Source organism: Setaria viridis, chromosome 6 (assembly GCF_005286985.2).
Source record: "Setaria viridis chromosome 6, Setaria_viridis_v4.0, whole genome shotgun sequence".
Taxonomy (NCBI): Eukaryota; Viridiplantae; Streptophyta; class Magnoliopsida; order Poales; family Poaceae; genus Setaria; species Setaria viridis.
The window spans coordinates 268,579-285,808 of NC_048268.2; the positions used below are offsets into that span (position 1 = coordinate 268,579).

The following is a 17,230-nucleotide window of genomic DNA, read 5'->3' on the forward strand; positions in this document are numbered from 1 at the left end:
TTAATTGCATCCACAGATGACCCAGGATGTGGCTTTTTTCAAGTCAAAGATGAAAAAAACAGTTCTCGCGAAAAGAAAAAAAAAGTGGGGAATCAAGAAAGTCAGATCTTGCTAACTACTGCTACCCTATTTTCCCCCCCTTAACGTCTTGGACATGAACATGCACGGTCTTCGATATACTTGTTTGATGTTTACTTTTTTGTTATTTTCTGAACATTTGTTATTGAAATCCATTCAAGTAGTCATTCGAAAGTAATATTTCATGATAAATCTACTTGTACCATATTATTTTGTCTAGTACTCCATTAACCCAATAAAGAAGAGCTTAAGCTCACACTGTGACTTGTGCTGCGTCATGTGTTCCTTGTTTTCTTTATTTTGGGAGTAAAAGTCCCAACACGAAATATCTCCTCCCTCCCGCCCGCGTTCCCCATTTCCCCTTCCTACTACCCTGCTCTCTAACTCTAGCTCTACCCGAGGCTATCGCCTTCTCTGATTCTCCCCATTCTCTCCCCCAATCTCCCCTCCTCTTCCCCGCCCCAGATCGTATCTGGCTATCTGCACCTGTTCCTCTGCGATTTGGGCTCGTCTTGTCTCCTGGTGCCTCAAAAGCTCGCGCCTTTACAAGGTTGAAAGGCCACAAATCAGAGGGGAATTCGGAGCGCAACCAGGGGGCAAAAGGTCGCGAGGTTTTCTTCGTCCAAAGCTGAGCGCTTTTGCTGATCTCCTTTGCAGAAATCGCTTGCTTTGTGTGGGAAAGTCGGATCTTTGCAGCAGATTCGGGTTTGAAATCTGTGTGAGAGTCGACGAACAGGATTTGGATAGGGTAAGGTTCCTGTTCCTTCTTCTGATTGCCCTGTCCCTACCATGCAAGATTCGGTTTTTCATCCGATTCTTTACTTTCCGCAGGAATTCCTAGTTCAGCCCATGCTCAGCTTGAGCTGCTTAATGATATCACTATCTGTTCTGTGCTAGTTGCTGGAAAATAGATCAAATCTCTCGTTTTTTCTTTTTCTTTTTTCATTTCTCAATTGGAACTGTAAGAAAAAAAATCCCTTCAATGCTTAAGTAGAACTATTTGAATGTGAAAAGTAGCGATAATATTGGTCAAATTCTACTCTGGCTGCAAAAAAGGAGGTCAAAATTTCGCACGCTGCCTATGAATGTGTGACGTAGTTAGGCCTTTAATTAATGATGTGTTTCGTTGGCCTTTTGCCATCAGGGAGGTTGGTTGTCCATGTTATGATCATCATGTGCTAAGTGTGAAACAAGAACTAGTTAAATGCTCCAGTAGTCCACTGACTTTATAGAGGCTGTTAGACTATTCAAGTGGGGAATGGTCTTCTCTACAATAGGCTTGACTTAATCTCACATGATTGGATATGTTCATATGCTCTAATCCTCTAATCGTCTTCCTTGGTGGTTGCTTAGTTTATAGTGCATGCTATTCATCCTGATTGCATACTTAGCTTTCAGTGTGATGCTGACATGGTTCTTGTTTGGTGGTCTTGGAATGTATAAACCAAAGAAGGCCTGCCGGCTGATAGAAAAAATAAGGCACAGCCACAATATTGCTTTGGCAGTGTTTTTTGTTTTGCCTTCTTGATGTATTTTGTAAGGCTAGTAGTTACTAATGCTTTGTCATTTGCCTATGCTGTTGCTAGCAGGCTCACTCTGAAGATCTTGATCACCACAAGAAATTTCCAGTTATTGTGCCTTTTCACTGGACATGTCCTTCCGCAGCATAGTCCGTGATGTTAAGGAAAGCTTTGGTAGCTTATCAAGACGGAGTTTTGAGGTTAGAATTTCTGGTCTGCCTGGTCTTGGTCATCACAGAGGGAAATCTGTTGGATCTCTGAGCAACCTGCACGATAGACCTATAGTAGTTGATCAAAGCAGGTGGGTTGGTCTTCCTCCCGAATTGCTTCGAGATGTAATGAAAAGGCTTGAGGAAGGTGAGAGCACTTGGCCATCCCGCAAAGATGTTGTTGCTTGCGCAGCAGTTTGCGGAACATGGAGAGAGATATGTAAGGATATAGTGCCCAGTCCAGAATTTTGTGGAAAGCTCACTTTCCCGGTGTCACTTAAACAGGTAACAGTTTAATTCAGTTACCAGGGGTGGAAATTGCAAAACCTCTATTATTAATTTTGCCGCTTGTATTTTGGTGCCTTGATCCATTACTTATCCTCTTAAACAGTTGCAAAAAATAAATGATTGTGCTGCCCAAAATATTATGAATCAACACATTCCCTCTGTTTGAGAATACTTGATACTATCAATCACTTTATTTATTTACAAATATTTGCCACTACATGCTTCTCAATGCATAATTCCCCATTTCTCCCTTATAAAAAATCGCCTCACTCCCAGCCCCATCTCCAAGCTGTTATCCCAGGAGAAATCATTTAGTCTAGTTAGCTCTTCTGTGGGGTCTGCTGATCACGTAACAGATGGAATAACATCTGTTACAATGCTTATCAAGTACTGACTTGAAGCAATTTTATCTTTTGTAATTGAGAAGCAGAGAACAGCCTCTGCAGTATATGTCCACCTACAAATGTTTGCACCCATCTAACTTCGTCTTTTCATGTACAGCCGGGACCTAGAGATGAAATGATACAGTGTTTTGTAAAAAGGGACAAATCAACATCAACTTATTATCTTTACCTATGTCTTAGCCCTGGTAAGTGTAAACACGTGCTATGCTTTTTTCATTAATATCCTTCTGAGCAACTTTATATGAATAATTGAATATAGATCGCAACTTTATATGATTAGGAGAAAATGTTCATGTTAATTCTGCAGCTACTCCCTTGCTCTAGTGATTTTCCACCTCAGATTTGGACAACCAAATGTGTTGCTTCCTGTGGCCTTTGAGATATGTTTTGCCTTTTGGTCTTTATAAGTCAGGACTATCAGATATGAATTGACCTAGAAATACAGTGGCACCAGATCCTTGTCCCCCCCCCCCCCACCCCTTCACCCCACCCCACCCCTTGTAAGAAAGAGGAGTTTTAGAATGCAAAAGATTTCGTTAATACTACAAAAAATATATATATTTGTGTGCAAGTATACAATTTCAGTGACTCAATGTCGATGACTACAGTAAAATAAAGAAGAATTAGACTTGCTTTTTGATACCCTTAATGAGACAGAATTCTCACAAGTAACTTTGCTTAACACTATGCTTGATGCTTTGAATCATGTAGCTGTCCTCAGCGAGAATGGAAAATTTCTACTAGCAGCTAAGAGGAATCGCCGTACAACCTATACTGAGTACATCATTTCTATGGATCCTAAAAATATATCACGTTCAAGTAATGGCTATGTTGGAAAAATGAGGTGAAGTATCTTACCTTAACAGCAATATTCAAATCTAACTCTAAATGTTTTTTTTTGAGTTTTGTGTGGTGCTGTCCATTTGAATCTGACATTGTAGCACCAACAGGTCAAATTTTCTTGGCACCAAATTCGTCGTGTACGACACTCAGCCGCCATACAATGCTGGGAGCCTTGTTTCGTGTGGACGCAGCAGCCGTAGAATCTCCTCTAGGAGGGTTTCCCCCAAGGTACCCACTGCTAGCTATCCTATTGCCCAGGTGAACTATGAGCTAAATGTGCTTGGCACAAGGGGGCCCAGGCGTATGAATTGCACCATGCATTCCATCCCAGCCTCAGCAATGGAACCTGAAGGCATGGTACCTTGCCAACCCAAGCAGCTCTTCCTCCCTGCCTCGTCTTCCTACGAAGAATCCTTTCGCAGTGCAAACACCTCTTCCAGCTCAAGGTTCTCGGTTACAGATCGCTCCTTGGACTTCAGCTCCTCTCGCTTCTCAGAAGTAAGCGGGGTGATCCAGCAAAATGAGGATGATGGTCAGGCCAAGGAGAGGCCTTTGGTTCTCCGCAATAAAGAGCCAAGGTGGCATGAGCAGCTGCAATGTTGGTGCCTCAACTTCCGTGGTCGGGTGACCGTGGCTTCTGTGAAGAACTTCCAGTTGATAGCTGCGCCACAGCTAGATGCTGTGCCCTCTGAATCATCGCAGCAGGCTCAGCAGCAAACCCAGCCTTCGAGTTCATCTTCAGCATCTGATCATGATAAAGTGATCCTGCAGTTTGGTAAGGTTGCCAAGGACATGTTCACAATGGACTACCGATACCCGCTCTCAGCATTCCAGGCCTTCACCATCTGTTTGACGAGCTTCGACACCAAGCTGGCTTGTGAATAGATTAGAGATGAGAACAGGCATGTAGGGCAATAAGTATTTATATGTTGTGTGTGTGCTGGTGTAGTTTGTTGCCGTGGTTGATTCAGTCATTTGTTTGCCCTAGTGTGGTGTGGCTTGTCAAAGCTAAGAACCGGCAATTGTTCTGAGCTGCAGGTGCTTGGTACAAATTTTCATGTCTGTAACTTGTAATGGCAAAATGTGCAGACATTACCTCAAGTCTTCCAGGTTTCAATTCCTTGATGGTTTCAGCCTTTGAATATGTTTAATCATCAATAAATAACGTGACCAATAATGTGATGCTCTCGACATAAAGGTTCCAGATCCAACATTTACCAAATTGCTACGCACTATCAAAAATGATGTGATATGCATTCATCAATTTATGGTTTTTAGGAAAGACCAGCTACAGTCCATTCGCAAATCCACATTTTGGAAATGGCACGTTTTACATATCAGTGGCAATATCGTTATGAAAAATATGTACAATTATGAATCAACAGCCTTCATACACTCCTGAAGAATTTCAAACAATTCCTATAAACTTCTAAAACCTTCCATAAACTGGTTATCTTTTACACACATAATCCTATGATCAAGCAACTGTCTAAATACTAAAAACAGATGGCAAAGGAGAACACATGCTTCAAATCCAATCATTCACAACCCTGATGGATACTGACTTAAACGAGTTGTTGGTGTCTGCTATATGAAAATGCGCAAAAAATAACTTTTCAATGAACAGGCACATTCATATAGCATCAACAAAGTTCGTCAGGGTGTTGTTTCTGCTGAGGAGATGAAGGCAATGCAGCATTATTAACCGACAAGTCCAGATCCCTAACTTCACCGAAGATCTCGGTCTTAGTTCTGGTTACAGGAATGTCGGTATCTGAATCTGGCGTGCGATATTTAACACCATTGCTTCCGGACTCCAATTCTTCATCGCTAACTTCATCTGTCCGGCGCCTTGAGGTCTTCAGAATGTCAAGACCCATTTCTAGATCATCCTCAACCTTGGCTCTTGGACGGTGGGGTGCATCATCTTCTGGCACATTGGCGTAGCTGGTCTGTGGCTGTACTACCTCATGTTCCTCTTGAACAATAGCTCTTAGATTGATCTTAGAAGGCTTCCTTTTTGTGCACCAGAACTCATGACAGTTGCGCACGCAGCCGTGGTCATACACGTTTGGCTGGTTGCTGTACTTGTACTTGATATTCTCATATGTTGTCTTCAGAAAAACAAAGCACGTATTTTATTCAGTAAAATAAAAATGTGGCAATTGAGAAAGCTACACTAGTACGTACTGATCCAACATTTTCTTAATCTTTCCAATTCAAATTCAGGATAGATTTTCAATGATATTGAGGTGTTCATTTTATTTCAATTCGGTAGGTTACACTTAATAACATATCTGGAGCCTATCCATCATTTTTTTATTTGGCAAAAGAGCTTTAGACATTATGCGGTTATGCTTTGACGTTGACTTGGGAGGGCTAACCTTGTTCGTCGCGATAAGATAAGAATGGAACCCAGTGAGACCACCGACAAACCAGAAGCAAATGAAACAATATGCCATCACTGCCAATGAAGCTGGAGATTCTTTAATGGCCTTCAGCAATGAATCATGACCCCTACTCATGAGAAGCTTGATGTACAATCCACACATTGAACATACATAGATACACAGGACTGCCGCCGACGAAACAAAACAGAAGAAGTACCGGTAATTTCTCTGCAAAAGAAAAGAAATGCAAATAAGCCTAGGCTGTTTTCATTGGAACTGCACTCGGGCTGTCGAATGAAAAAAAAAATTACATAACTTGTTTCCTCTTAGAAAATGAAGGAATCAACATAACTGACCTCTCCAATACACTGCCCAACCCAAGGGCAGTGATGATCAAAGCGCTCAACACAGTTATCACATTTGGAGCAGTGGGAGCAGCGAGGAGGCCGATATATCATGCAAGTTTCACAGTATTTCACTTTCACAGGCACGCCATTGACCATAACCTCTTTTACTCGAGGGAACTGAAGAGTATGTGGAGCTGAAGCATCATGAGAGAACTCTTCCACAGGTGGGTGTGAATTCCTTGGTACAATACCTGGATCTTGAGATGAGGTAAGGAAGAGCAGTAACAGTACCTAACAATCAGGTTTTGCAGAGAAGGATACTATAATTTTGGTGCTACACACATAAAAATAAAGTAGGAAATAAATAGCAACAAAGCAAGTTCTGTACTGCTCATATAGAAAATAACTTCTGGAGAACAGATACTTAAAGAACATATTTAGTATGCAGGAGCATATATGAATATAAATTTATTTAGGACTGTTCAAAGTTCACTCTTCAAAAAAATGGAGGTTCTAAGTCAAGGTTCACAAATATGTATAAGAACCAAGCATGTCAGGTGGTCGGATGGTTGATGACAAGGACTGAGGTTGTAATATAGCCGTGTTCCTTTGTGTCCAAAATAAAAGGAGTATCACACAAGGTTCCTTTCATAATCATAATGATGTCAAATACAGCTTGTAAAACAGTTTCACCTGTCTGTCTGATTAACATTAACTCAGTTTCACTTAAACAAATTCAGCATTTTTTATTTAAAGAAAAATGAACTTGTGAAAGATTTCAGGATTGCAGTTTTGTTCAATACAGTATGCTATTTTAGTCACATTAGGAAAAGATCTCTAACTGAAAGTGTGGAGTACACAAATAGGAAACGTTATGCAGGCACCTTTGTCTAACTACGATGTAAATAGGCAAAGAATGTTTATACTCACATAAATTGTAAGGCCTATGGTGACAGCAAGAATTGCATAGCCTGCATTATATGCAGGAAATATGTGTATGAGATGCCTGGCCACAAAGACGCAGAAGACGGCAACAGGGATGGCAATTAGAGAGAAAGATATCAGAGTGGCCTTGGCATCTGGTCCAAAGATCAACCTTCCACCACACAAGATTATCTGAACACAGAGAAATAAATTACTGAAAATCTGATAGTTTAACAGAAGCTACTGAATATAGACGAACAGCAGAAACAAACGCACTAAAAATTGCAAGCCAAGCTGTTAAAGTCTGAATACGAAAGCCTTGGTAATAGCATCTTAACTAGTTGAGGCATCAAAAGTCAGCATGGTGAAGGGAAGGCAGTGTAATGGTAGTCAGAACTCTGATGAAAAAGGAATGCTGAAACCTCTCGTTCTCAAAAGAATTTTTTGAGGGTTTTTTTTTGTTGGGATTAGCTAATGGAGTAGATGCAATGTTGCACAGCAGAGTTCTGGGGATGTCTTGTGATATTCTAATTTCTTGGGATTAGCAGCTAGCACTAAGTAAGAAGAGGCACGGCACAGAATGGTGAGGCCTTGGACCAAACATAGCATGTCATACGAGTGGGATTATCTTATTAGGGAGGGGAAGGTTACGATGATTCACATTGGCTGCCAAGGTGCATCCAAATGGAGCGTGGATAGTTTATTCACTAGTGTCGGCAACACTGTGATGAGAATGAGATAAACAAATCAGAAACTGGAATGGGTTAATTAACTAGGCAGACTATGTGCAATATAAAGATCCAACAGGCCCTAATCATCTTATCCTCCAAAGAAGCAAGCTCCTCTCCCTTAAGCGCCGAAGCAGGATTGAACAAATCACATGGTCATGCGATAAGTGTTAGGCCTGATGCAAGCGAGAAATCAAGAAGAAACTGGCACAGCAGGCAATCCGGGCAAGAAGGACTGAGCGATCGAATCCAAACCCAAGAAAGGCGCGACCTTTAAGGACCCAAGAAAGAAGAAAGGCACGACTCCTGTAAGTGTACTGGGGAGGGGGATGGGGATGGTGATGAATGAATCTGACTCACGTTGTTGCCTCTCCAGGCTTGGTACACCCGGCGCTGCTTGTGCTTGGCCATGGCCATGGCCGGCGGCGTCGGAAGAGTCCAAGCGGCGGCGCTCTTCTTCCAGTCCCGGTTTCCCTTTCTTTTTGGATCGACAAGATGTCCTCCTCTCCTCTCCTCTTCTAGAAGAAGGACATCACATCACATCCCTCGCGAGGTGGATTGGATTGGAAGGAGGAGGATGCCTCTCGCATCGCATCACGGCTGCGCTGTTGGTGGGGTTTTTCAAGTACTGGCAGTAGAAGCAATCAATCAATAAGGTTGCGATTTTAGGCTGGCACGGCAATGGCAATGGCAATACCAATATGATGGCAACCCCAACGGAACTGACTAGGGAAAGATGCTTGGATTCGTTGGGGAAGAAGGGGAGCTCTCTACTAACCCGAACAAGGATTACAAACAAGCCGTCCAAGGAGGAGGAGAGGAGAGAAAAGAGAAGGTATCGTATTCGATTCCCTTCCTGGCTTCCTATCCTCCCTCCCTCTGTTTCTTGAGCCAGCCAGAGCCAGCACGAAACCGTTCCCTCCTCCTCTCTTCTTGCCCGCGTTTTCTTTTCTTTTTTTGTTTTGCTCGTCCTGTCCATCTTTTTCCTTTTTCTATCCAATTGTACTATAAAATTATATATTATAGTAATAGCAAGTAGCAACGCACAAAATCAATCAATAAGTCGTGCTGTTTCGTATAATTACAGTGGGGCCTTAGTTTATGTATAAAACAAAATATATTCGATTATTTGGGTGCTGTTCAGCTTGGCAAGAATGGATCACTTGAGTTATTGTTTGTGGCTGACATCTTTGTGTTTTCTGTCCTAGCTAGCGTCAGTGGACCATGCATTGCATTTACTGGGTCTGGGTTGCAGCTTGCAGGGGAATTCAATTCCTATAGGAATTTATCTAAGAAGTTCAAATTTCAAATCCATGTGTCTGGAAAAGGTTGTACAAACAAAGGAGTAACTCCACACTCCGAATGTGGATTCCTATAGGAATTGAGGGAAAAACAAAGAGTTTAAGCTAAGCAGAAACGGTAATGCTTAAAAAAGGACGTCCGGAATCTTAAAAAAATCGAAACATAGTGTTCATGTTGCGATGAGAATTTTTTTATCCTGGAGTGGAACGACGTTGTTGTCATTTTTTATATATTTTTTAATGCTGCAACCATAAATTTTCGATGTTACATATGTTTTGTTTTGATATTGCAACAGAGCGTCCGGTTAAAAAATTACCATCGGAGGTTCGGGCACTAGGGGTGCCAAAGCAGAAAACATGTAGGGTACGTGGGGGCAAAGCTCTATAAATAATGGCAGCACACTACACGTGACCTGTCCAAATTATCACCACGCAATAATCTCACTCGTCAGGCAAAAATCGCTTCCATATTCCTAGGATTCCATTGTGCACGAGGAGCTCGGACGATCCGAATAGTCTTGTATTCTGGTGGCATGTGTTGATCTTTTGCTAATGTGTCTCCTATTTCATTCTGGATGATGAAAATTTGATATTGTTCCTTTGTCTTGTATTCAACTTACTTTTGCCGATGTTCCTCCTACTCATTCTGGATACTGCAATCGTTAGAAAGTCCAAGTTTTGAATTTTCTTTTGTGCTAGGTGCTGCATCCTTATGTTGTCATTTTTCACGTTGCAATAATATAATGAAACCTGCAAGATCTTTTTGTGCTGCTGTACTTCATATATTATAGCCGCCGTTTGTGAGAATTTTGGTGGTTAGAATCCTTGAGCATCTTGAGACGATATTGGGGTAGTTGTAGCCGTCATCCGCCACTGAGCAATACCAGTGACTCGAGACATGGAATATGGATTTGTGCAAGATCCATGACTAGGCAATTCGATGACAGCCGGAGGAGTTTTGAAAAGTAAAAGAAAGTGGATATCAGGAGGAGGATGCGGGGGTGGTTGAGTGGGAACATTGGAGTGGCCGCCGTAGCAGTTTCTGGGCCTCATTAGTCGATTTCGTGTGTGATCTTGTACAAAGCCAGCATACGATTCTTACTATATATTCTCTGGAAGAAGATGCAACTAAAGTAGTGGTTAATTACTAGCTTGTTTTGAGCCAAACTTCAACTACACGCGCAGCAGGTCAAAAAGTTGTTGCCATGGTGGTGGCTTTCAAGTTGGAAATGTTACAGATTTACAGCAACCAGAATATATCCTGTGTTAAGTTTGATGCTATATATACTCCACCTGGTACGTCACTGGATGCTCTCTTCACAGTAGTTTCGATCTGCGAGCAGCAACCGTTCCTGCAAAGTTTTCTTTAGCTACTGCTGATGCAGCATATTATAAAACATATATTTATAATTTAAAACAAGACAGTTAATTGAAGGAACGAATGATGATTTAATTGATTTCCGCATCGCTTTTCTCACTAACTCAAACACATATATATAATATACAGCTGCTCAGGCAAAATTAGAGGTTACAAACCAAAGCAAAACCAAATCAAGTTGCCGCCGGAAGCACAAGGCCTCAATGCATGAATTGGTCATTCTTAGCAGAGCAACAACGCCAGTCCCAGGAAGAAGCTCCATTGATGATGAGACCGCCCCGTTGCCGCACTCGCATCGCCTGCTCCTGCACCTCTGCGGCCGGGCGTGGGTGGTGATGGCGGCGGCGGTGGTGGTATCACGCAGGTCCCGAACGTCGAATTGGCCTGCATCTCACTCACACATTCATCAGCTATGTTGGGTGCTGTACGTTTAGAGACATGTACAGATCAGAAAGAAACGGCTACCAAGCAGCTAGCCCTTCGTTCCTTACCTTGCAATAAGCGATGTTGTTGCATCCGCATACCATATGGCCATTTGCCACATCCGTCGCTAGGGGAGCTCCTCCGCCATCGCTCCTCTGCGCCAGCCAAATGTTAAGAAAAATGCTTATGAAAAGAAACAAACATTTCCCTAGCGGCCTAGCCTATGCATGCATGTTTACCGCACCATGTAAAAATCGACAGCGATGTAGTTGGGCCACCGATTGCCTGAGGCAGCATGGCACGTTTTCAGCATGCTAACAAGCGGCGCTGAGTTATTCCCACAAACACCGGTCTGGCTCGGGTCAGTCGTGAAGAAGTTCATCAGAACAAGCGACTGGCTTTTGGAATCCATGGCCGGTGACTCTGCGCGGTTGGGGCATTTACCTGCTACCATACCATCATTTCCATCTGCACGGATAAGGCAGATCTGCTTAACGAAACTGTCATGGAAAAAAAATATTAAAACTTCACCAGCCATATATAGTGAACCTACATTGGTTTTCCACCACATAGTTCCACTCGAATGCGATCCCCTCGCTTGCTTCCTTTGATTTCTTTGATGTGAAGACCAGCAGGCGCTGGTTCTGGCTGATCATGTCCTTGAGCAAAGGCCAGTTGCCACCGCTCTTTGGCATTTTAGCCACCGGGAACCAATACTTCATAAGGCCCGAAGCATTGAATACTTTCGGCAAGGACCCTGTAGCGGTGTAGTCTTCTAGAAAAATCGTGATTACTTCTGACGGGTTTGCATCAAGAAATGTCTGGATTTCTTTGAAGACATTGATGGCTGGTTGCTGAACAGTAAAAAAAACAGAAGGAAAAACAACTCAGGATTGGAATCACAACACAAATATAATGTACTAACTTTTCAGGAATCAAAAGAGAAGAATGTTTAGCAAGTAGTATAATCTTACAAAGGCAGTGATGTTGTAGCATTGCCCACCAAATGAGTGGCAGAGCCAGACATCATTGTTGAAGTCGTAAGTGTCAAGCATCAATCCCCTAACACCATTCTGCATGCATATAATCAAGAATAAGTTACACGACTAATGTGTGAAAAAATTTTAGATAAAGGCCTCCACATCATAGTATGCCAAAACTCTAGCAGATTAGCACTAAATGATAAGGGTCCAACAATGAAAATTATTTGTTAACTGCAAAACTGAACTGTTTTAGGCGTGCTTTCCTCAGTAGAAAATTGCCAACATAATTCTCACAGCAATAGGGAGCATAGTAATAGCCTGCTAAGCTGCACAGTGTCGGATTAAGCTTATCTCTACCTTCCACCCAGTTGAGGAACACAGACCTGACTCCTGAGTGCCTCTGTGATTACTAACTTTATCTAGATGTCAGCTTACTTTTGAAACGTGAATAGCAGTACTAGTAGCTGAAAACACCAACATGGCAACAACTGTAATTTAATATCTCCTACACTAAGATCTTGAGTTCCAGACACCACTTGACAATTAAATAATATAAGCGTGGTCCCTTGGTTTTCTTAAGAAGAAAGCAAACGACACCTTGAGAGCATAATGCGTGAACTGGACATGATTTATGTGAGGCCTATTTATGTTTGACAAACAACATCAAGCAATCAAATCAGCAACTCTTGTTTTTGGCTTCATGAGTTGGATAGAGGCAACAGACAAACCGCGTCCGAATTACATTAAATTCGTCGCCAAGGTGTCTAGGGAACAAAGCAGTACTGTGACTACTAGTAGTTTATGGCAATTAGGTGCACTTAATTATTATTATTGAACATTGATTGTGCAGCATGTGAGGAAGACAATGTATAGGAACAAGAATCTCTGTGAGGTGGCAAGAAAATACAAGCAAGGCTCTTGAGCTGACTTTGGTGGTGACATTAGGTGTTGTCTAGCTGTTGAGCCCAAAAATGCCAGTTTCTTTATCACTGCTGTTGGAGTTCTAATTTTTTTTAAAAATGAAAAGAAGAATAAAATAAATAGGCAACATGGACAGAATAATATAATCCATGGTGACATGGAGCCTAGTTACATCCACGTGCAAGTAAAGTTACATATACATTCAGTAACGAAATAAAAGTGGAGAAAAACCCACTGCTCTTTCGTAAAGTAATTTGTAAAAAGAAAAGTTGAGCACAATGTTATTCCTCCGAGAAAGGCAAAAGATGAAGTGAGGCTGAATGCGCCGTTCGTGTAAGCTTCCGGCAGCTTTTAGTTTCAGGCCACAGGAAAGGTGTAAGCTTTCTGTTGGGTAAAACTTCACTAGACAATAAAATGGTTATTGGTACGTAGAATGGATGATAGAAATGCAATGCAAGCAGATGGATATCATATCATACATGGATTCAATTTCATGCACAGTAATAGACTAGCAGAGGCCTGGCCGGAGATGAAGAGATAAGATTAAAGCAGACATGAGACATGAGCAAGTCTAGCTGGCACGCCGACACGTTGTGGTGGTCCGGCGGGCCCACGCACGCGCGCACACAGATCGAGCAACCACCCCGCGCGATTCCGGCCGCGGCGGCGGCATCATCGTCGGAGTTAGTATAGGAACGAACTGGACTTTACTGACCTTGAGCTGGGCGGTGACGGTGTCCTCCTGGTTGGTTGGGGAGATGATGGAGGCGCCGGTGGCGGAGGCGGCTCCGGTGAGGGCGAAGGAGTTGTGCGTGGTGAGCCACGAGTAGTTGTTGAAGGGCAGGCCGGTGCCGTGGGTCGCCGGGTTGATGGGCACCGCGCGCGTGCACAGCTTGTCCCCGCCGCCGCCGCAGGCGCTGCAGTGCAGGCCGGCGCCGCATCCGCCGTCGGAGGAGCAGGTGTCGCCCACCTGCGCGGCCCTCGCTGGTCCAAGCAGGGTGGCGACCAGGGCGACGGTGAGGAGCAGCAGCCGGCTGGGCGGCGCCATTAGTTGCGCGCGGCGATCGACGGGAGCAGGAGGAGGCCGCGTGTTGGTGGTGGAGGTGGTTGGGTTTGTATACGTTTGGTTAGGAGGAGGAGACGAGACGACTCGGTGGTGGCCTTTCTTGCAACCAACAGCACATGACGCGGGGAGGCCAGTTAATTAAATTACTAGACAACTCTGATTGTTTTTAGGAAACTTAAAACTCTGAATGATTGGTTGATGAAATACCGTCAGATTGATGGTTGATGCTCTCTCAGCACAACACAAATCTTGTTCGTATCTTCTTCTTCTTCTTCCCACTGCCGTGTCCCTCTCCTCTCAGCCCGGATTCTATTCTAGAACACCTGTACGTACCTAGCTACTCTGAAGAGGAGGACGACGACACGTGTACAGTAGTACAGGTAGCACAGCACCAAATCAATCAGCCTACCTGAGATGAAAATGTCACACGATCTATGTCGTTTTCTCCGACACGCGATTGGTTCCAAACACCAGCGTGCGTGTCGGACTAGTAAGCCTGGTTTGATTGTTGGATTGATCCGTATCTAGAACAAGACCAATTCACAGCACAGCACGCCAAAGTTGGATTGATTGCTTCTTCCACACAAACATGTGTAACCGCGTGGGTTCTTCTTATACATCTCTGACTTATATACTTGCTCACACATCATGCTGCATAACATATTCATATGGGCTTCCACACGCTGAGCACCTCCTGGAACATCTCCAGCATCAGCTCCCGGTCCGCGTGGTGGAAGAAGCTATGGATCTCATCCCTCACGTCGTAGATCTTCCCAAACACAAACAGGTAGCTCAGGCACCCTTTCTTCAGCCGCTCCAGCTGGTACAGCCACGCCACGTGGAGCCTCTCCAGGACGTTGCTCGAGTTGATGTCCTCCAGCAGGCTCTCCTCGCAGCAGCCCTTGATGTCGCCGATGCCGTACTTGTTCGCCGCCGCCAGCAGCGGCAGCCGGTGCTTCCAGAACTGCTCCGGCTCGATCGCCCCGTAGATGAAACCCAGCAGCGCCGAGCAGGACTCCAGGCACATGTCGCTGATGTCGATCGTGGACGACTCCTTCTCCTTGAGGTCGTGCACGAACATGCTCTCGAACACGGGAGAGCAGGCTGCAAGGATAGCCTTGTGGGCTTTGAGGACGCCGTCGGTCGTGTTGATGGTCACATCGGTGTGGATCGACTCCGTCAGCAGGCGGGAGAGGCAGCCCAGAGTGCTCTTGCTAGCGATCCTCTGCACCATGCCTTCATTCGGCCAGATTGACGAGGATGATTCAGTAGCCTGTCAGCAGTATTAATTGGGTGGCGTTTAGTTCAATTACTATCCATCCATGGAAGAAGGGCTTCTGCATAGCATAACATAGGAGCCAATGGAACATGTTCTACGAAATAAAATAAAACAAAACAAGGCCAGAGGTAGGTACTTGCATTGTTTGTGGCTACCCTCAGGTCCAGAAACTCAACATCGATTGTGAAACGCCCATGGGACATGACGTCAACTTGCCACACAAAGTCATCGCTGGTCCGGAGAAGCTGCTCTTGCACTGCCACGCACAGGAAAAGGGTAAGAAGAAGAGGCCATTACAGCAGCACGGAGACTAGGCAATAAAAAAGAGAGAGAAACTAATAGCAGGCATGGCATGGTGAAAACTTGGATCCGGCGTAGTTTAGGACATGTCACATTAGATGTTTATATACTAATTAAAAGTATTAAATATAATCTAATCACAAAACTAATTACACAGATGGAGTCTAATTCGCGAGACGAATCTATTAAGCCTAATTAGTCCATGATTTAACAATGTGGTGCTACAGTAACCATTTGCTAATGATGGATTAATTAGGCTTAATAGATTCGTCTCGCGAATTAGTATAGGGGTTATGCAGTTAGTTTTATAATTAGCTCATGTTTAGTCCTCCTAATTAGCGTCCGAACATCCGATATGACTCTCCTAAAGTTTAGTCCTCCTAATGCTGGAGAGCACTGAGGCAAGATCCTACTTTGATTTCATCTATCGACATAAAGGATGCGAGTGCAACCAACGTCCAAATACTGTCATGGTCTTTTCTGCTGCCTCAAGACTCCAGTTAGTCACTGGTGCTTATTCGCAGTTGGAATACACAGTTTGCATTCGTCAAGAAGCAGAGGCTAGGATGATGTTTACTTGATTAGTAGTGGGCTTCAAGTTAGTACTTTCTGATTAGCAACTGTTTTGGGCTTGCGAATGTTTTCGTGTGAAGTAAAACCAAAAGCATCATCATCCCATCGGGGTACATTTCCAGCTTGTCCTATTATGTTCCTTATGTTTTTTCAGAGAAGATCATATCACTAAGCGATAGAGATTCAGTGAGCAGATGGCATAAGGAAGCTCTCTGCAGGCCTATTGTTGCCTGTCATAAGACTCACAGGCATCATGGATAGGAAATGGTCAGCTAATCAGGCTAAAGTTAAGTTGGTCAATGGCTCTAGTGACTGAACAATAAAGGCATGTAATCTAGGAGTACAACTGACATAAGAAGCACACTGTTTTGCTGCACTTCGAATACAGTAAAATGCATAGGCAAAGAAAGAAAGAAAGAAAGAAAGAAAGAAAATACCAGGGGATGCGCAGGATCGTCGCGGCGGGCCTGGGCAGGTGACGCGGAGGATGAATCGGGCGAGAGGGGGCTGGTCCTTGGCCACCCGGCCGGGCTCCGGGAAGAGGCGGATGCACACCGACCGGCTCTTCTCCACCGACAGGTACCAGTTCCAGATGCCCAGCCTGAAGGGCTCCGACCGCCGGTACGAGCAGGGGCCCAGGCTCTCGATCCGCCACTGCGCCAGCCGGGAGATGGTCTCCACGCGGGAGTCCGCCGCGCCGCCGCCCCCGCCGCTCATCCCCCGATTCCCCGGCGGCGGCGACTGATGGGTGATGAGAGGCTCGCTTCTTCCCTTGCTTGGGTTTGGTTTGGATGACGATTTGCCTAATTTTGTATGTATTATACAAACAATAAATTGTTTATGGCCTACCCTTGCCGCCCCCATCACATCACAATATCACATCATTTCTGCAAAGTCCTAGAATTATCTTACAAACAATTGCTTCTTTGTGCAGTCATTTGCTTATGAGTTACAACTTTGTTTTGGTTTCCATGCTCACAAAAATGAGGTCTTCCTTCACAATAAATCTGTGATACTTGGCAGTCAGAGCTTACATAGAGTTACACCATGGAAGGAAAAGGTAATTATATTAATTCCATGAAGATCCAAAATGCAATATAATATACGTGATTATTCACACCAATGAAAAAAAGCCATATCAGAAATAATGAAAAGAGAACATAACCAAAGATACGGCCCATGTTTCTGCAGTTAGAACCTAGCCCACTTACCACCCCAGCAGCCCACACAGTCTTTGGGCCTAACATGCTTTCTAACTGCAGAAAGCTACGCAAC

At 44.0% G+C, this 17,230-nt stretch overlaps 4 protein-coding genes across 7 annotated transcripts; 1 reads left to right on the forward strand and 3 right to left on the reverse strand.

Moving 5' to 3' along the window:
• Positions 1-373: 373 nt before the first annotated feature.
• On the forward strand, positions 374-4,462 carry LOC117861093 (tubby-like F-box protein 12). Of its 2 annotated transcripts, none has more exons than XM_034744581.2 (5): positions 374-826; positions 1,665-2,092; positions 2,597-2,684; positions 3,211-3,343; positions 3,450-4,462. In XM_034744581.2, exons 2-5 carry the CDS (start codon positions 1,730-1,732, stop codon positions 4,225-4,227), a joined length of 1,362 nt encoding a protein of 453 aa, XP_034600472.1. In that variant the 5' UTR covers positions 374-826; positions 1,665-1,729; the 3' UTR covers positions 4,228-4,462. The 2 variants fall into 2 exon arrangements, with proteins under 2 accessions (XP_034600472.1, XP_034600471.1); XM_034744580.2 differs by having other exon boundaries at positions 375-826; positions 1,668-2,092.
• Positions 4,463-4,654: 192 nt separating this feature from the next.
• On the reverse strand, positions 4,655-8,721 carry LOC117861092 (protein S-acyltransferase 8). Of its 3 annotated transcripts, XM_034744579.2 has the most exons (6): positions 8,510-8,650; positions 8,092-8,359; positions 7,010-7,195; positions 6,089-6,370; positions 5,727-5,960; positions 4,655-5,456 (listed from the first exon to the last, which is right to left on the reverse strand). In XM_034744579.2, the coding sequence occupies exons 2-6, from the start codon at positions 8,146-8,148 to the stop codon at positions 4,986-4,988; spliced, it is 1,230 nt and encodes a 409-aa protein (XP_034600470.1). In that variant the 5' UTR covers positions 8,149-8,359; positions 8,510-8,650; the 3' UTR covers positions 4,655-4,985. The 3 variants fall into 3 exon arrangements, with proteins under 3 accessions (XP_034600470.1, XP_034600468.1, XP_034600469.1); XM_034744577.2 differs by lacking the exon at positions 8,092-8,359 and having other exon boundaries at positions 8,510-8,721; XM_034744578.2 differs by having other exon boundaries at positions 8,092-8,653.
• A 1,740-nt stretch (positions 8,722-10,461) lies between these two features.
• On the reverse strand, positions 10,462-13,912 carry LOC117860688 (PI-PLC X domain-containing protein At5g67130). The gene is made up of 6 exons (XM_034744065.2): positions 13,453-13,912; positions 11,808-11,906; positions 11,387-11,687; positions 11,078-11,301; positions 10,902-10,988; positions 10,462-10,794 (listed from the first exon to the last, which is right to left on the reverse strand). The coding sequence occupies exons 1-6, from the start codon at positions 13,783-13,785 to the stop codon at positions 10,633-10,635; spliced, it is 1,206 nt and encodes a 401-aa protein (XP_034599956.2). The 5' UTR covers positions 13,786-13,912; the 3' UTR covers positions 10,462-10,632.
• Positions 13,913-14,342: 430 nt separating this feature from the next.
• On the reverse strand, positions 14,343-16,761 carry LOC140223036 (BTB/POZ domain-containing protein At1g21780). Its single transcript, XM_072294354.1, has 3 exons — positions 16,393-16,761; positions 15,223-15,338; positions 14,343-15,076 (listed from the first exon to the last, which is right to left on the reverse strand). The coding sequence occupies exons 1-3, from the start codon at positions 16,670-16,672 to the stop codon at positions 14,468-14,470; spliced, it is 1,005 nt and encodes a 334-aa protein (XP_072150455.1). The 5' UTR covers positions 16,673-16,761; the 3' UTR covers positions 14,343-14,467.
• Positions 16,762-17,230: the final 469 nt, after the last annotated feature.